The following is a 19224-nucleotide window of genomic DNA, read 5'->3' as shown; positions in this document are numbered from 1 at the left end:
CATTCTCACCAGGCATCTCGCCGCCATAATCGAACCTTCACATCTCTCTCAGGATTATAGGCGCCCGCGGCAATTTTCCTGCCTGGATGAACCCATTTATTGTCATTGCCAACCGGGATCATGTCCCACTGCATGATAATTGCGGCCGAGAAAAGTATGACTTCTCTCTCGGCAAATGTCTTTCCCTTACACATGTTCTTCCCGCCGCCCCAAACTTTCATCGTACCATACTCAACTTTCACCTCTGCCTCTGGATCGGCGGAAGTTGAGATGGGTAGTTTTGACTCTTCCTTAGTGATAGCATTTGTTGCATGATCGGGCTTCGCCCAGAATCGCCTCGGATCGAAGCGTTCGGGGTCGCGGAAATACCGCTCATCATTTTGATGAACTCCATGGGGAATGCAGAGCAGTTCGCCCTTGGCTAGAATATAGCTTTCGGGAGCCTTCTTTCCTAATATCTTCGCATCCTCCTCGGATTCGGTGACAACAAAATCTTCGCTAATCATCTTAAAGCTTGCACTTGCAGCCTCGAGTCGCATAGTCTCGTAAAAGGCACCCTTGAGCAGTGGGCATTTCGTCCATAGGGAATCTATATCGATTTCGAGTTTCGGGGCGTCCTTAATCGGTAGTCCATTGTCCGGAGCTTGAACAAATCTGACATATGGTGCGATCTCGGTCCGGAGTTCTGAAAGGAGTGTCCTATCAGAGAAGGCATACCATATGAGCCAGAATATTACTTGGTTGGCGTTGACGTTCATGGCCTGTTGAAGAATTAGTGACGAGAAGAAGGCTGTTGAAAAAAATAACATCGCAAAATAGTGCTGCATTAATGCCACCAACAGTATTCAGCGTATAGTTACGACTCTTGACTTACCCAGAGTATGGTACCGTTGCCCGTAGACCAACCTCGCGGTGTGGTGCCACTTGCTTTGAATGCCTGCAGACGATCGACAATGACAGTAGAGACGTCCGAGAGATCCGAATATTGAGAACCAGGATCTTCGCCATTTAGATATTTTATCAAAGCATCGTGGTGTTCTTTGACCGCAGACAATAGTCGTTCTCGTGCCTGGTATGCTGCACCCATTCCTGGCCACCAACTGGGTAGCCCTGCAAGGAATTTGTTGAATTTGGCGTCCATGGTCCACAAGTCACTGAGGAGGTTGGGGTTATTTTCGATAAATTCGTGACCAAAAAGAACATTGGTGGCTATATCACCAACAAAATCTCTCAGCAGAAGGTGAAGATTGGCTTCGGCAATGAATGGCTTGGAACCACTGCTGTCGCTGCCTGAGATGATCTGGACGCTTCCTGCACGCTCCCAGGCAGATTGGTCCACGACACTCCTGCAACCGGACACCAAGTTCCAAGTACTGCGCTGGACTTCTTCGACCGTCTTCACAATTGCTTTGGTGACAAAAGATTCCCTCATCATTCCATTGAGAGCTGCATGAATCGGACCCCAAAGCATGGCAGGATCAATCGCCCGCATTGTGCCTTCATCACCCCAGACGTTCTTCATGACATAAAAGATGAAGCTCTCCATTTGGATGGGAGCATGTCTGTCGAACAGAACCTGTCGTGCAAGGCTAGGACTCGTGACGATGTTGGCTTTCAGCCCACCCATGTATATGCCGTACGCAGAGCCCTCTGGGCCAAGGGATTTGGTCATCTTGGCCAAAAATGGGTTTGCGTTCAGGGCGAATTGAACAGCCTGGCCGAGCCAGGGAATCCAGTAAGGAATCAATGGGACATTTCTCGTCGTGCCTGATGATGATTTATTGCTGGAGACAGCAGACCAGTATCTAAAACCTGTGATGGTACGTGTCAAAACGCATATGAGCGTCAAGATTGAAATTGCAGCCACGAAAGGGTGATGAATGGCGGTGGTGATAAGTTGCTGAAGCAAAGAATTACTGGCTTGTGTCGCTGAAACTGTCATTTTTGCCACCAGGTACTGCTCAAGTGGTTGATAGGAATTGAGGAATATGATGCAAGCGTAGACGGTATTCTATTGAGGAAATTTGAAGCATGAAATCTAAGAAAGTGGAGGAAGCCTGATAAACACAAACTTGGGAAGCCACAGGGATTGTGAATTGTCCGCTTACGGTGGGACCTGCATACGAAGCAGTAGTGGCGGCTTGTATCTCGGTGCCATCTGTATGGCAACTGTAATTGGGCGTTAGAGGTCATATTCACTTCCCTGTGTAACGTGTAAATTGCCAGTGTATACGACATGTTTTACGTGTCAAAGCTAATACCGGTAATTTGTGTTTGAGGAAGATCGACCCTCGCTTTCGCTTTCGCAACGGCATGTCGCACGAGCAGGGTGGAGAGGCATGCACCTACACATGGGTTCTGCCGTCTTTTCTAAACAACATATCAGTCCGATCTGTTCGGGGAAGATTGCTTCTAATACGTGCACAATTGCCCCGAGTACCTAGGTTGGTACTAGCAGCAGGAACATAGCACCTACTCCGTATCATCCTGCGGTGCGATTCGATGTGTCAGCTTACGACTAGACTGATCCTCCATCATTATTGCTCGCGACAACGAGCTTTGCGGATACAAATAGGTATCGAAGGATCGATTCCTGTCCGTGCCAATTCTAGCCTGGAGAACGGTGAAGGATGGAGTAATCCTGGGGAATGTGTCCACTCTTATGCTACAGCGTTGAACGCAACATCGTACGAAGTAAAATCTTGGTATATGCTTACTATTAAGTGCATTGTTCGGCTTCAAGTGCTTCAATTACCAATCATCAGTCATCAGTCATCGTCCTCGTCATCGCTGTCTATGATCCGTCTCTTTCGGTTGATTCTCGAGCTAGGCTTCTCGCTAATACCATTGGTCTTCATTTGAAAACCCTTGCCCAGGATTGAGTCCAAGTCTGGCATTTCTTCACCATCCTCGTATCCCATACTGCTTTGAGAAACTTCAAAAGTATCTTCCGATCTCACGAGAAGCCTACGTGACATGGTGTCACGTTCAGCCACAAGACTGAGCTCCTCGGATATGGTAAAGCTATCGTTAACGTATCTGTCTCTGCGGCTGTCTCGGTCTGGAGGAGAGCGCACCGTATCTGACGATAGAGTACTAGGTGAGCGTCTCATCCTAGTTTTGGATCCTTTGGGCTTGTTTAGACCGCTAGATCGTTGTTCTGGTTCTTCCTCCATGTCGACTTCGATGCACTCTGCAGGCCTCATCCAGTCTTGATGTGGATCTCGCATTGCTTCGTAAGCCTTCACCAAAGAGCTCGTCAAACCCGAATGTTTGACCAAGTCTGTCGTTCCCAATCTCTGCTGTTGCTGTGGAAATGCGTGGAGCCTCACAGGCTGTATAAATTGGTCGACCACCCCCACCACTTGGACATATCTGGACTCCAATTGGTCTTCTTCTTCCTCATTCAGCAAGACCTCATTTAATGATGGTAGTAAAGCAACGTCCAGATCGACACGACTTTTCGGTCGGGCCTTGGATGCTTTGGGCTGCTTCACCTGATTTTTCCCTTTACCAACAAAGGAAAATCCCGTTTCGACTCCATCAGGCATGTGAAATTTCTTAGGAGGTTTTTTCGGAATTTTGCCATTCCTTCGACGGGGTCTAATCGTACCCGTTTGAGTATTTTCGAGGGGTATTTCGACCACTCGCTTGTCAACCTGTGGCAAGATGTCTCGAGGTACAATTCGAGGGGAGAGATCATCATGAAAATTAAACTCACGGCCACTTTCGATCTTCGCCTGCATCTTCAAGTAGTTGTCCTTTGCTTTTTCATAGTCGCTCTCCTCTTTTCCCCGCATCAGGAGTAGAACTATGTTTCCAGCTCTCTTGCGGCCTGTCCGGCCCATTCGCTGTAACATCCGGATTGGAGATTTCGAACAGTCATAACAGACAATAAGGTCCACCTCCCCGATATCCAGACCTTCCTCTCCTATTGAAGTGGCGACAATGGTATTAAAAGTTCCATTTTTGAACTTCTTGATGACATCAAGCTGGGTTTTCTGGTCCATGCCGTCGGAACCTTTCGTCCCTGACTGTCCAACGAAGACGTGAGGTCTAATCATGGGACCATGGCGCTTGAGAACCCTCACAATTTCTTCTGCACTGTCTCGATAGTGAGCGAAAACCATTATCCGTGTGTCCGAGGTCCTAGAGGAAGTCGCCAGTCCTTCTCCAGCGTTCATAAAGTGATTGAGAATAACCGTGCTCAGATATGACAACTTGGGGTGACCAATGAAATCCGGATTGTTGACCCAACCTCTCAAACGATTCATTAATTTGGTGAAGTTCTCGTCATCTGCAACCTGCTTGGCATATTTACCTCCTGTGCTAGCACTATCTGCAAAGACTTTCATCTTGTGATAAAAGGGACCGATGCCATGATATTTGAGGAGCTCTAAGTTGTGAGCAAGGCTCATCAAGACTGTAGCTATTGCCCTGATCATGCCTTTGATGCCAAAGTTGGCATTCCTCCCGGCTTCTGATTTGGCCCATTTATCAACAGAAGTTTTCAGACCAAACAGTGTGAGGGCTGCTGGGTTTTTATTCCAATACACATTCTGTGAACACAATTTGTTGAGGAGTGGACCTGTAGCAGAACAAAACAGCTCCAAGGACATGGTGATCTCATCCGAGTTGTCGAAAAGTTCGATATCAACGTTCCTGGAATGCACAAAGTCGCGAATATCCAGAGAATCTTCGGTCCTGATTTCGACTCTAGCTATACCAAGACCATCGATTACTGCCTGAACTGCCTCCACGGTGGATCCTGGCGTGGCAGTCAAGGCAAGGACTCGGAAGCTTGAGTTAAATTTTCTAAGAAACTTGATAACCTCAACATAGGCGTAGTTCCCGGTGGCCTTATGAGCCTCGTCAACTACAACCAGAACAATCTTCTTCGGATCACACATCCCGTTCTTTAAATCATTGATCAGTGTTTGTGGGGTCATAAAAAAGACTCTTTTCTCAAGCCATTCCTCAGCTCGAATTCCGGGAGGCACATCGCCTGTAAGCATAGTTGTCTGCGACCGTGGAATACCTGCAATGTTAAAGCAGGCGTCAATCTGTTGCGATACAAGTGGTTTTGTAGGTGCCACAAATATTATTTGAGCTTCCTTGGTCCATCGAAACCAATTTAGCATAACAGTGGCGGCTATGAATGTTTTCCCGAGTCCTGTAGGGAGAGCGATGAGCAGGTTGTTGAAAAGACCTTTGTGAACAATGTTATACTGGTATTCTCTGATCCGACCAAGATTTGTTGGATACACCCACGTCCCCATTGCTTCTAGGTTGACCTGATGATGGGTTGGCGACTCGTTCCGATTCACAAGTGGCCAATTGTGCGCTCTAACCTGTGTCTGTGTCATCCAGGGTACCTGTTGCGTAGTGTGAATTCCATGAAGAGTCGTCTGCCTAAAGGATTGTGACGCTTGTACTGGGACACGGTTGATGGGCCCAGAGTGGCTCGATGGTCCCAATCGAGAGTCAAAGGAAATATTCTGAGGATTTTGCGCTGCTGCATTTGCAGCCTCGAATGCTTGCAGTAGTTCCAGATCGTCCTCGTCGTCTTCGAACTCATCAACGGAGAGCGGTCTCACTTCGGCTTGTTTTGTGGGTGCAGCTTGAGTATTTGATGCATGAAGGGCACGAGGAGTTGGAGGGGGAGATTCCACGGGAGGTTTCATCCAACGTGGGCCTCTTATTCTTGAAGGTGACGACCATTGCTGCGTCAATTGTGTCACAAATGTGTTGCTCGCTTGCATGCCATATTGAGGAACGTGGATATGGTCCTCATATTTCGATTTCTGTGCTTCGACAGACCCGCGCCGGGTCTCATCTCTTCCTTGATCGCTATTCGATGGTAGATCATACTCATCGTCATCGGGTTCGAGATGTCGGGTTCGCCGTCGTTTTCGAGGTCGAGGAGGGTCGTCGGTTTGAGAGCTTGGGACAAGAATGTCATCGCCGTTGTTGAAGTCCGCCTCGTCGTCCAGAAAGTCCATTGCAGGCACCTAGCGCCGTCAGAGTCGTCCTGTACTTATCCGATAAACACACATGCATGTATGGCAAGTTGCAGAGCACTGGATAAATTTAGGTGGGGTGCTCTTGCTTCGCGACGCGCAGAAACGCGTCAAACTTAGTACGCGAAGTCACACTTAAAACCTACGGTGGATTAATGCAGCATATCCAGTCACCCACTATCAGTCCTCAAGTACTCGGAGTGAAGGAGCTTCACTGCTGTTCGGGTGCCCTCCCTGAAATCATATCTTCACTTTCGAATGCACATATATTTGGATCTCGGAATTTCTCCTAACAACTTCCTAGATCCGGGCAAGAGACATCCGCTTCCTGGTCTGGTACAAATAGCTGAATGGTTAGCGTACTAGATTTCATAGTTAATGGGCCTCTCCTCCCACCATCAGGTTGTTTAAAAATCAAAAAAAGATCCGGAGTATAACTCTCAGTTAGGATCAACTCTTAAAAATGGCTTTTCATTCCCAAAGTGGTGTGTTTTTTGGTAGTCTCGTAGATTATTTTTGTAAATTATAGGAGAGAACGGCGAGGCTGTCCAACCTTTTTTTCCTCATGCATCGTCTATCCTTGAGTGAATCCCGACTAGGCTGTGCTCATCTCGTGTTCCTAGATTTCTCAAACATACTTCTCTACCGCAATCCGAGGACGTTTTCCTATCTTTTATCTTGTCCTCTTTCACCTAGGCGTTCTCCTTTTCCTTCCACAGTCGGGGCTTCCCTATGTGAACTCTTCCACGACAAGGACAATCAGGCAACCTCTTGCTTCGACCACAGCTAGTGTAGACTGGCCAGTATGACGAGATGACTGATCATCCTATTATTTAGTATGTCCGATCGCGGGGGCAGGCTTGTTCAGCCAGGCAAAACACCAACTCTCCTGAATATGCAGCTCCTTGAAGGTGTTGGTATCAGTTGCAATGATGATTGCGCATGAGGATCTCCTCTTGGATCATACGTCTCCATATCAAGTTAGGCTTCGCTATGCAACTGCCTTGGTCGTCAGCAATCAACCTGCCAGAGTTCCGCCTTCACGATGGCTTTGATTACCCTTCCGAATACTTCACCCAATAATGGAAGGCACAGACCAATGCTGAGCAATAACAGCGTCATTGTATCGTAGGGACAGTATATCAGGCCTGTCCCTAAACACAAACATCTCGATCAGCGCGTGGCCATAACCGTCGAATACGGATTGTCATTGTTTTCACAAGCACTTAATCCAAAACTTCCTAGCAATGAGCACGCACAGACTGCAGGTGCGAAGAACAGGATTTCACATATCTTTCATACGCTTGGAGTTCGAGATATCGCGTTGAGAGTTGGCTGGCCTCGTGGTTCAGTTATACTGGTATACCTTCACTGTCGGCCAAAGTTAAAGGAGAACCCAATGTCCTTTTCTTATTAATAATGGAATTTGGCGAAGCGGCTCCGAGACCTTGGATGCTTAGCCAAGAAAAGTTGGGAAAGGTAAACGAACTTGGGCAGACACGAGGCAATTTCCGACTCGAGCTGGGAACAGATGACCATCACTCCACAATTCCTTGGTATTATGACAACATGAACGACCCCAAAGCCAGTACGGAGAATTTGCTGCCTGTCAAATGTCACATTTATTCGATCCAAAGACAATGAGACATTATGATGTACGATTGACGTGGTTGTAAATACTTGTTACACGAGTACTGGTGGTGTTTAGAACTGGCGAAACTTTTGCGCCATACCACAAGTTTGTTGTTCTCTAAGCAAGATTCGGCGGTTCGGGCCTGGATAATCAACCAGAATCAACCCTGGGGGCGTGGCCAACGAGATGCATAGGCGAGATTCCGACCTAGCGGTTCTGGGACAATGAGCAAGGGGCACAAGGCTAGGTCTTAACGGACAAGATCCTATTCGAAGACGGACGTTAAAAGAAAGCCACCTTGTAGGGTTCCGAAACACTAACCTAGTCAACCGCTTCCTGGGGAGATTGACTGGTGGAGATCTTCTGGTCCAAGATTGACGAGCCTGTCGCCCGACCCGGTATACCATATATTTACTGTTGAGTCGCGTTATCCTCGCGGAGGCTGCCCTTGTCCCTGTGTCGGTCTCTCAGCGCATCTGCATCTGGTCTGCTTCTGTGCCCGGCATTTCTGCCATTTACATTCGTTTCGTTCCTGTCAGTTTCGACTATCTGACTGCCGCTCATTTCGCTCTCTCGAACCTCGATATTCCTTTGCTCTCTCCGAATCTTCTCGAAATTTTCCGTTTGATACCCATTTCTACATCGTAAAAGACCTCGAGCAAAATGCGCTTCTTCACTCTTTTCGCCACATTCGGGCTCGCGGCTCTTGTCGCAGCACAAGACACAAACTCCACTGGAACTGCTACAGGAACCGCCACTGGTAGCGCCGCATCCGCGTCAACGTCCTTGGATCCTCAGATCAGATGTCTGCAAAAGTGTAAGTTGGGAACACACTGAACGACAGTGAATGGTAGCTGATACATGATATGAATAGGTGGTTCCGCCGATGTGTGCTGTCAAGCAGCCTGTGTCAATGTGCCTTGCCCCAGCCAGCTGCAAGCCAATGCAACCACTGAATGCGCCGCTCAATGTCCTCAAGGAAATGGCACAGCAGCCGAAACCGAAGAATATGCCGAGTGCCAGGCTGCTTGTATCAGCGCCAACTTCCTCACAAACTCTGCGACAGCCACAGCCACTCCCACTGGAGATGCTGCAGCTTCCACCGGATCGGCCTCGTTCGGAGATGGTGCAGCGACCACGACTGGTGCATCAGGTTCAGGTAGGCTATATCCCGAAAAGATAGATAGTAAAGTGACTAATCGCTATCAGGAAATGGTGCAGCCTCGAGTACATCTGGTTCATCCGGCGCCGCACAAACTGGCAACGGTGCAGACAGTCTGCATGTTGGAGCTGTGGGACTCGGATTCCTGAGTCTGGTCGTCGCGGGGATGGCCTTGTAACCGCCCGACCCAACTATTGATGATGTGGGAGATGAAGTCCATTAAAGCGCACATACCTTGATATTGGAGTTCTGAAAGCAACAGTGCCATTTTGGCCATTCTTAGCCAACCAGCCTTGTGCTGGGTTTCAGGCATTTTCGCTCAGTGGAGACGAATATTAATAGCCCAGGGGGTTGGATGAGTTTTGGGGGTTACCATTTCTGGAAATGCCACGGGCTGGATAAACGCTACCTACTGTGTACTGCAATCAGAGATAAGATACCCCATAATGAAACATCACGTCAAGTTAAAAAAAAATGCGATGTGGAGAAGAATAAGTAATTGATCGCGTGCTGAGCATTCACGGTCTGTCTGCGGAGGCACAGGAGACACACGACACAAAAGTCTTGGCGTCACCCGCTGAGTCAAGGTCGTCCATACTTCGTGCGCAGCCTCGTTCTAGGCCATGTGCTACAATTAATGATGATGGTCTCCAGTAATGAGGATCGATGCATACATTGTACTAGGTTCCCCGAGGAAAGCTACCAAACTCCTCAACACTGGAGACATTGCATTTGCCACCCATGATAAATGAATGTGCACCTCTGAACACCTTTCTTCCCAGCTCTGCAAACCCTAAGCCCGTATTCTGCAATAAACGTACGCTGAGCATGATTGGCAAGGTTACATATGCATTGCCATTTTTAAGCGTCAGATGTCCAATCCGTGCCCACCGGCTCTGGCACCGCATGCCCATCAGCACTACCAGCCTTGTCGTTGACCCCGGCCTCGAGGTGAGGGAGGTTTAGCTCGCCAGAGAAATCACTCTTCTCGCCCAAGCTACTAGTCGACTCTAGAGGTTGTTTGTCCGATAGATAGCTAAAATATCGAGCGCCTGGCGGATATTCTAGCCTAAAAACAGTATATCTGGCATCTCTGCGATGGGTGTCTTTAACAAGGTCCAGCAGTCTCTTCGGACTCAATGGCTCACTATCATCCTTATCCTCGCGCGGTTCCTCTTCATACCACGATCTCCTGTATCTGGCTCCACGGTTCACACGGCGCGCAAGGCGCGCTATATCGAGCGTGATCATGCCGGGCTTGCCATGTGACAGGATGAAGTTCACAAAATACTTACCACGCTTTGTGGCGATGGCGGAGGCCAAGTCCCTGGATGTGAAACGCAAGCTCGGATCAAATTGGAGAAGTGATCTCAATAGCTTGACAGTTGAACATTTGGTCATTGCTACCGCGTGCAATACTGAACCTGTAAGTGGGCCTTGCCAGAAGCGGTAGAGGAAGAGTCGAGCGATGTCGGGGTCAAACCTCCTGAATATGCAGGGTGCTAGTATGGCTATCTTGGGATCGAGTGCTTTCCGCTCACGTTTCAGCAATGCCATCATTATTTCTCTCTTGTGGTTCTTGTTCTTCGAAATAATCTTCAAAAGCTGAGGGGACCATAAGACCGGAACGTGCAATATTTCAATCAGCACTTCGACGGAGTCCAGGCCGCAGTGCTTGAGAATGTATACTACTGCTTGCTTGTCCACACTCCTGACCCCACGTAAGAGGATTTGCAGTGCGTCTTCTGTCGAATGATAGCGTGTGGCCGCCACTGCCAAAGCCTTCGTCACCACTGGGACCAAGCTCAGTCCACGGTTTAGCAGGTAACGAAGCGTGTCTTTAGCAGTAGCCACATCGTAGTATATCAGAGTACTGCTGACTTCCCAGTTTCCCAGGAAAGGAACGGTGCAATTAGCACGCTTTAGCACGGCCAAAAGAATTCTCTCAGTGACGGGCTGGCTCGGCGCCAGGGAAAATAATCCCTGCAGAATTTTGGTCCCGTTGCGGCCCTGCCGGGCTGCCGCACAGAATGTGCTCTCGTGCAACACGAGCTGAGGGCTATGGTCGCGGAACAATTGCACAAGATGCAACGCATCCTTGTGATTGGCGGCTCTCCTCAACACAGTCTCACTGATCTCCAGTGAAGGGCATTCTGACAGAATCACTTTGGCTAGACCGAGCGCCATGGTCGAGTTCAGCATCGTGCTCCTCAATAACTTTGGTGCCATCGTCGCCGATATCGAGGAGAATATCGAGGAGTGTTTCCAGAGAAAACTCAACAACTCAGGTACACTTCTAGTTTTGTTCTGAGTCAAATGGAGAAGGGTATCTGCTTCGATAGGAATTTCTGGGAAATAGTTCAGTGTTCGCCTTACTGTTACGAAATCGAGTCGCTGAAAAATACTGACAACATCAAGACTGGGTGGTGACTGTTCCGAGGTGTGGCGCGGTCTGTCCAATAAACGATTAACGGAGAAATTGCTGCAATTTGCTGCAACAGCATTGAAGACACGATTCGTGACCTTGAAGCTCGAATCTGCTTTCTCCAACATTGTTATTGCGTATTTTTCCGGGAAAGTGAGTGCAACTTCGCAGACGGCATTAGGTGAAATCATGGAGGGATCCATGTTATCCGCCATCAGATCGATGAGCTCATCGAGGTTGTGAGTCGGAGGCCCCCTATATACGAATGAAAGATAGCCACTGTAGTGCTGTTCTGAGCGCCCGGTGATCAGTCTTTTGTTTCGGGCAAGCTTGATAACAGCATACTCGCCCACGACGACAGTATCTGGCCGCTGGAGCAATAAATCCACAGCACTGCTCCCGCCTGGCCAATCAGACATTGTGGAGAGAAGGTCGACGGTCAAAGTGATGCGCATTTTCCTCTCGGGTGCGAACAGGAACGGTGGAAGTGAATCCCAGCCCGGTATAAGCCCGAGCAGCGTCTTTTCAGTGACAAGGTAGTCCGGATTCGTGGAAAGGAGCTTCTCGAAATTGAATTCATGCTTCGCAGCGAGTATCAACACCTCTTCAGATACTCGATAGTCAACGAATCGCGCAAGGAGAAAATCCATTATTTCGTGAAGTTGATGGCTTTGTTGCGATGAGCAGACTTCAGACATGATCCTTTCCACGTCAATGGACCCGGTGTACAGTTCCAAAGTTTTTTCTACGTCATCTCGCGTCCCAAAGGCTGCGACAGCATAGACCATAGATTCAGTGATCAGAGAACCACTTGAAGAGAGCAGTACCGTCTGAATGATGTCTGACTTGTACATGCGACAGATTGCTCTGAAGGCACCTTCGTCGAGTTCCACACCGGGATGGACAACCAAGAGTCTGAGGTTCTCCAGCTCTGGTGTACTATAGAAGAGTGGTTGAAAGCCCATGTGTTTTGCTCGAACGTAAATCTTCGAGCCATTGTCCATCAATGGCTGGACTCTCCTGATACTATAGTTTACAGCGAGAAAGCTGAGTGCCGTATCGGTGAGGTCCAGCAAGCTAGCATGCGTCATAATTGTTTCCAGAATCTTGTCCTTCCTAGTTGCGTGTGTGTGTTTAAGAGCTGTTATGAGGATATCATCCGTTAGTTGTACACGGCGGAGCTTGCAGACCAATGGAAGTAGGCGATCACTGTCCCAAGCACCCAAGATCGACTCGAAGACTCTGTCTGTGAATGAAAAGGCTACACCACGGGTCAAGAAGAGTTCGATGAGCTCGCGACGGTGAAAGCTTCCTGTTAACTTGAGCATCACATCTTCTTCAACGGTAATTGTGTTGTCCAAATTCAGCAGAGCCGACCACAAGTCAAGGTTGCCTGCTCTAGCCGCTTCCTCGATTATGGCATCCGTGATTCTGAACCCAGGTCCAGTCTTCGAGAGAAGGCTAATAATCTTCGCCGCCAAAGAACCATACCCTGATGTCAAGGCCTCAAACAGTACAATTACACCCTCTGTGTTTGTTGCCGTGACATCGGCACCATGCGCGACCAGGAGGTCAAAGATGTCCTCAGAACCTCTATGTGATGCAAGTAATATAGCTGTACCACCTACCTTCGCATCGTTATCGTACTCCGTTGTTCGGTAATGCGATATGAATTCGTTCGGAGAAGTACCATGCTTGATGAGCAGGCTCACTATCTCCGTGCGGCCTTTCATAATCGCCTTGAAGAGGACCGAGTATCCGTACTTATCTTGATGATTAGGGCTGAGACCTTTTTCGAGGAGCATTGCTGAGACAGCGGTTGACCCTTCTTCGACTGCTTGATGCAGCGCAGTGCAGCCAGCACTGTCCGTGACGGTAAAGTCGAAATCCCAGGAGAGAAGTGCTTCACAGACTTGGATGCAGTCCCCCCAAGCCGCCTCATGAAGCAGTGTTTCTCCCTTGTGGTTCCTGTGTTTGAGATCGGCCGGTTTGTCATGCAAAAGGCGGACAAGACCAATATTGTTCCTCCGTGCGGCCACACTCGCGACTGTGTCTCCGTTGTTCTCGAGATGGTCAATACTTGCGCCGGCCTTCAAAAGGAGATCAACCATGTCCATATGATCGTTGTCGGTGGCCACAAACAAGGGCGTCCAACCCCATCCATCCTTGTGGTCGACATTAGCACCACCCTGTAACAAACTTGTTGCAAGCTCACAGAGTCCAAAGTGAGCTGCAAGCCACAGTGGTGAGACGTCTTTCGGGAATTACTTACTCCAATGCCGCTCCGATTGGTCTGCAGGTGTCACAGATATGCACTGCACGGCAGCAGAGCAATTGCCTTCTTGGCCAAGCAAGTCACAAATGTGCGCCAAGGTCTCAGGATCTTGAGCCTGGCTCGCATATTTGCCCCATGATGTGGCTGCATACTCGAAAAATTTGTACTCTACTAGTCGAGCTTTCATGGCTGAATCGTCGGGTGCTGGACCCATCGCGAAATTTCCAAATCCCAAGTAGGTGAGACAAACTCTCGTCATTTCGTCGGCGTAATCGGGGAACAGTTCATGCTTCCGTTCACTCAAATATTCTTCCAGCGTATAGTGTACAAGTCGAATCAGCCTACTACCTTCGCCAACAGCTACCAGGCCGCAGCATATGGATATCAGGTGGCTGGACTCTACGATTGCATCGGGGTAGAACTCTTTGTCTCCAATCTCCACGGCTAGAGCATGCTGTAGTTCAGATATGGAGAGGGGCTCATAGGCATTTGTGATCCAACAGAGCACTTGCATAGCCCGTTTCGCTGTGTATGTCGACTGCTGTCTAATTCGGGTGATAGCATCGTCAAAAGTCGAATTATAATCGATTGGGAGCATGGTAAGGGCTTTCTTCAACTGACGGCGATTGTCATACGAGGCCAGAGAGTTGAGATGCAATTCTGCCAAGAGGAATCTGTCGCATACCTAGTTAGTCGCAATTCTGCAAGCTGAGAGGGTCCAGTGATTAGTACTGACATGCCTTGCACTTTTCCTACAATCGCGTTTTCAATCTCTTCTGCCAGATTCTGCTCAGCAGTAAGAAAAGAGGATAGGGTTGGTTCTTTGTGCAATCTTGATGGGATGTATTTCCTCATGTCCTTGTCGTCTGCCCGGATCGAAAGTTGTGGTTTCCCAATGAAGTTTTCAGCGATGGACGGCAAAGGTCTTGACGTTACGAAAACATTAGCAACACCATCGAGACATTTGAGCTCGTTAAGAATAGCCATGCGGGTTCCTTTTCGACTCTGAAGACTCATCTAAAGCGTCAACAACCACGAATGTTTGAGGGAATTTCGCTGCTTCTACTCGTAAAAGGTACGACGTTTCTTCTCTCGTGAGCCGGGTTTGTCCTTGCCGATGTTGCTGGAATGCTTGTTTGATTTCTGAGGAGACTTCAGTCCGTGACTCCGACAATTGCCTCAACAAGGCACCTGAGACGTTATGAGTACTTTGCAGCTCGGTGTTCTTGAAATTGAAGTAGACGCAAAGTACAGCAGTATCCTGGGTGGAATATGTTCGCTGCAAGTGATCGACAACGATCGCACTATAGTTCGAAAGATCAGCGCTCTAGCTTCGAAAGCGCCGCGGGAAGCACTGGGGCCGTATTTTCACATCTAACACCTCAACTTACGCGATGACAGTTTTACCAGCTCCCGCTGTACGGCGTGTTAGCAATGCTCTCCCGGGAAACTTGATGGCAGAACTTACCAACGCCAGGACACCACAGCATATTGCCAGGTGAATCAATCCAAGTCCTGAACTCCAGTGCATCAAATACCCAGCCACCTGTATCCTTGTGCCGTCGACGTAGCGTGTCGTCTTGCGTGATCCAGAAGTTCAAGGGCGATAGCCATTCCTCGATGCGCCGTTTTTCTTCAAGCGCCTGTGCCTCCGTCTGGACTGGGACCGTCAGTTCAGGCCAGTCGGTCGAGTTGGCAATGTGCACCATACCTTTTTGCCCCTGTTTGACATTGTCCAGGTCATTGGTGACATTGTCGATTTTTGCTCCTAGCGCATCTGTGCTGCCTTGAAGAGCAAGCGAAATTGACCTTGGCACAGTCAGACTCACTCGGTTTTAATGGCGTCAATAAGACTTACAAGTGGTCATCCTGAAGAGCAAGGTTGAACAGGGTTTTCTGTCGATTCAAAGATGCTATTAGCGCTTTGATCTCGGTCGTTTTGAATGGCCATGCTAATTTGTCGACGGTAACTTTGAGACGACCTGTGCCGACGCTGGGTACAATTTTGCTAGCAACCGTTTGCAGATCTGATTTGTATTGCTCCAAAGGGCCTCCAGGAGCCGCGAGGGTTTTTGTGGTCTGCAAAGATGTCACATGCGGCGAGGTTGGGCTGAGGCGAGCCTTGAGCATCATCAAGACGGCAACTGAGCTGCTAATCTCATCTCTGAGACGGCTCCGATCATCATCAGCATGGCTGGCGGATTTGAGGTATTCGATGACCTTGCCTGCAAGGTCCAGCAGCGTCACAATGCTCGACACCGCACCCAGAACCTCTGCCATGATGCCGACCGGCTACGACGCCCTGAGCGCTTACTGCTTTTTGGCTTGATAAAAGAATGGTTCGGTCGTCTCACGGGATTTGAATGTTTGAAAGTGGAGGAAAGACACCTCGTAGCCTGGTTGTCCAAAAGCGCCTTGCGTGGCTTGTTGACAGCTCAGCCTCAACACCGATTTTTGGGCGGGGTAGCCAAAGTGGTAAGAGGGAGAGCAGCCCTCAGCCGTCCCTACTTCAGCATAAGGGAGTCTCCGACCATGCGACAGCCTGTTCTCGAAAATTACAGGAGTCCGAAAAGTTTTTGATCGGTTGGAAAGGGTAAAACAGATGGGGAACATGAAGTAACGATCTCGAGCTCGTGCTTTCTTACTGACCCTTCACTCACCACTAGTAGCCACAAGCAGCTGGAATTCTCTTTTTATACTATATGCCAGGTAAGGAGATGCTAATAGATGCGTTAGGATAGTAGCAAAGTATAGAAAGTATTCGAGGAAGCAGTTGGGAAGAAGTTTCACGACTGGAGTGAAGGGATCCATCGTTGTCTTAAGCATCTCACGGGAAGTCAATAGGTCTAGAATTGTTCATGTTCTTGGATCCCCATGAAGGCCACTGAATCTTGCCGCCAGAAGCACCTTGTACCTCTGAGGCTCAAAGAAGAACCCGAGCTGGATAGAACGTCTCGTTCTGGACTGTGTTAAAAGCCTCAGCAGTTGGTCCGAGTAGTATTGATGCTGGTTTCTAGCTGTTTTGAATTTCCGATGTACCATTGCTCACTAGATTGAGAACAGATAGAGAAGGGTCGGACTTAGTGATTACTCGGTACTCTGGATATGCACCAAAGATGTGAGATATATGATACAAGACACGATCAATAAATAGAGCTCTTGGCGAAATCAGAATCTGAGTCCTTTTGCAAATTCTCCCTTGGCGGACTCCGAATTCCGGGCCATTGTCCTGGCAGCACTGGGCGATGGGCCTCCCGATTGCCTGGGGGTTGCTTCTGCCCTTCCTCTGTAAATGATTCACGTTTGACGGCTTACTCAAAGCTCTTTATCTCCCGTCACTTACCCATCGTGTCTGCTTTATCCTGCCTCTGTATGAAATCGATGGTTGGCAACATCCTCGAGATTGGTCCTCTATTGAGAGGTAACTAGTCGACGGAAGTGACGGATAAAATGCCCGAAAGTCCTTTGCCAGCAAGCCCATATCCAGGCCAAAGACTGCGCAAACCACTGACGGACAACTGCATTAATGAATGGCGAGATAATCCCAAATACAACAATCCCGACGACAGCAATCCTGCCTACCTTGCCGCCCTCAAAGACCATGAATTTCTCGATCAAGTCGAGTCATACTTCGACCGATTCCTCGCTGTTGTCAGAGCACCCAAGTTTAGAAGACTTCTGCTCTTGATAATAGTACTGTCACTCTCTGCCTTCTTCCTTCTCACGAGGATCATTGAACCATTTGTTGAGGAAGAGACGGCCGTGTGGACTTCATTAATTGCCAATACAACCACTTCAACCACTGGCATATTTGGAACGAACGTCCGACCCCATTTTCCCAACATGATCCACCTTCAAGACCTCGACCCTGCGCTCCTCCCGGGTTCGTCCAAAAGAAAGCAACACAAAGGCGTGGAGGCTAAGAAGAGGCTTATATTTATTGGAGATATCCATGGATGTAAAGACGAACTTGAAGATTTGTTGAAGGCGGCACATTTCAATCCTGCGACGGATCATCTGATAGCCACCGGAGACATTGTCATGAAAGGACCTGACACTGCAGGAGTTATCGATATCCTTCGTGGCTGCAAAGCATCTTGTGTTCGCGGCAATCATGAAGATAGGCTCCTCTTGGTTGCCGAGGATCTCAAGGCAACGTCACTCAGATCGAATAAAGGTCCTGGAAACGGTATCGATCTGGGCCATGAGGCAGAGTCCTTCAAAGCTGATAGTCCAGAACGAAAACTGGCCTTGTCACTCAGTGCAGATCAACTCGCATATCTCAAAGCCTGCCCAGTCATTCTCCGGGTCGGTGAATTGAAGGCTTTTGGAGGTGAGGCTGTGGTCGTACACGCTGGCCTTGTTCCCGGCCTTGCGCTAGAGGATCAAGACCCTGCGTCAGTCATGAATATGCGAATCGTCGATCTCAAGACTCACGTTCCATCGAAGTTGCACGAAAAGGAAGGCAGTATTCCATGGTATGTCCTATGGAAGAAGCACCAACAACTCGCTCCAGCCCAACAACATCTTGCTGATTTACGAGATTCGGGGAAATGGAAGTCAGCTGTGAAGCCCACAACCATAATCTACGGCCACGATGCCAAGAAAGGATTGCAAATCAACAAATATACCAAAGGATTGGATAGTAATTGTGTTCGTGGGGGCAAATTGTCTGCCTTGGTGGTCGACGAGAAGGGCAAACAGGAAGTGGTCCAAGTTCCATGTCGCGACGAGAGACAGGTTGCCTCGTAATCAAAAGGATGGTGCAGAAGCGCAAATTCACTCGATAAATGATTTCGTGAGCTGACCCCCTTTCTATGACTCTGTAAGTGGGATTGTGTCCAACGTATGGAATGTGACACTCCTGTGTGGTCCATGGCGCGGGCGCACGATCCACGACACATGCACTAAAATGTGGGTGTCTTGTGGCATGCCATGTATATTTATGTTGAGATATGGTGAAATGTACACTAACTCCTTCGGTCATTTACCATAGTTGGAGAATCAACTTGTGCCCCTTCACTATGTTTAACAAGCATCCGGTCATGAGAATGCGAAACCAGCCTTGTGTCATATGGATGAATGAATGGCCCTCACCAACAGATCCTCGCAGACAACTCCTGCGCAGTACGGCGGTCGAAATTGGGGGCCATTTACCTAAGTCACTTGTCGCATGGGTGTGACACTTGCTTGTTCGGGAGACTACCTTGGTGAGTTTAGCATCAAGCTAAACTCATCGTTCCGTTACTTCTATTTGTGAATCATTCACAAACCGAGCCTTTTCGGCGAACACAGATTCGAGAAATTCCCGTGCGCGCGAAGATCTCAGAGAGTTTAGGAAGCTTCTTCGGCTTATTGCCGTAATTGCAACATAGCATTCCAGATTATATTCACAAGTCAATCCTTGATCGCGCTCAGATTTGATTCCTGGATAATGTTCCCAGTGTTCAAGCCTCAGAATTGCTAACAACCCCCTCAACCTCACGGTATCAGAAGCCCTCCTTGGTATTCATCTTCACAAGCTATTCAGCTTCTGCGAGAAGTGGAACCACGTTGCTCAGTATTGAGACAGTGGTAAAAGAAATCCGACCGCGGGTCGATTGGCGGTCTCATTCATTTTGACACAATGCGAATTGATGATCTTCACCTTCGCCGCCGAGAAGAGTGTCAACTTATTCGACTTTCTTATTGACTAGCCTTCTCTACTTC

General features: G+C 48.6%; 6 protein-coding genes across 6 annotated transcripts; 2 read left to right on the top strand and 4 right to left on the bottom strand.

Moving 5' to 3' along the window:
* Window positions 1-5: 5 nt before the first annotated feature.
* Window positions 6-1942, bottom strand: LTR84_012196 (uncharacterized protein; the record flags this gene model as incomplete). Its single annotated transcript, XM_064855720.1, has 2 exons — window positions 6-761; window positions 875-1942. The coding sequence occupies 2 exons, from the start codon at window positions 1940-1942 to the stop codon at window positions 6-8; spliced, it is 1824 nt and encodes a 607-aa protein (XP_064708380.1).
* Window positions 1943-2768: 826 nt separating this feature from the next.
* Window positions 2769-6002, bottom strand: LTR84_012195 (uncharacterized protein; the record flags this gene model as incomplete). Its single annotated transcript, XM_064855719.1, has 1 exon — window positions 2769-6002. One exon carries the CDS (start codon window positions 6000-6002, stop codon window positions 2769-2771), a length of 3234 nt encoding a protein of 1077 aa, XP_064708379.1.
* A 2314-nt stretch (window positions 6003-8316) lies between these two features.
* Window positions 8317-8993, top strand: LTR84_012194 (uncharacterized protein; the record flags this gene model as incomplete). Its single annotated transcript, XM_064855718.1, has 3 exons — window positions 8317-8470; window positions 8528-8812; window positions 8863-8993. 3 exons carry the CDS (start codon window positions 8317-8319, stop codon window positions 8991-8993), a joined length of 570 nt encoding a protein of 189 aa, XP_064708378.1.
* Window positions 8994-9676: 683 nt separating this feature from the next.
* On the bottom strand, window positions 9677-14502 carry LTR84_012193 (uncharacterized protein; the record flags this gene model as incomplete). Its single annotated transcript, XM_064855717.1, has 3 exons — window positions 9677-13470; window positions 13513-14189; window positions 14252-14502. The coding sequence occupies 3 exons, from the start codon at window positions 14500-14502 to the stop codon at window positions 9677-9679; spliced, it is 4722 nt and encodes a 1573-aa protein (XP_064708377.1).
* A 400-nt stretch (window positions 14503-14902) lies between these two features.
* LTR84_012192 (uncharacterized protein) lies at window positions 14903-15795 on the bottom strand (the record flags this gene model as incomplete). Its single annotated transcript, XM_064855716.1, has 3 exons — window positions 14903-14931; window positions 14984-15324; window positions 15374-15795. The coding sequence occupies 3 exons, from the start codon at window positions 15793-15795 to the stop codon at window positions 14903-14905; spliced, it is 792 nt and encodes a 263-aa protein (XP_064708376.1).
* A 1170-nt stretch (window positions 15796-16965) lies between these two features.
* Window positions 16966-18267, top strand: LTR84_012191 (uncharacterized protein; the record flags this gene model as incomplete). The annotated part of the gene is made up of 1 exon (XM_064855715.1): window positions 16966-18267. One exon carries the CDS (start codon window positions 16966-16968, stop codon window positions 18265-18267), a length of 1302 nt encoding a protein of 433 aa, XP_064708375.1.
* Window positions 18268-19224: the final 957 nt, after the last annotated feature.

Source organism: Exophiala bonariae, assembly GCF_035927105.1.
Source record: "Exophiala bonariae strain CCFEE 5792 chromosome Unknown scaffold_7, whole genome shotgun sequence".
In the NCBI taxonomy this organism is placed as follows: domain Eukaryota; kingdom Fungi; phylum Ascomycota; class Eurotiomycetes; order Chaetothyriales; family Herpotrichiellaceae; genus Exophiala; species Exophiala bonariae.
This window is presented reverse-complemented; position numbering and strand designations above follow the sequence as displayed.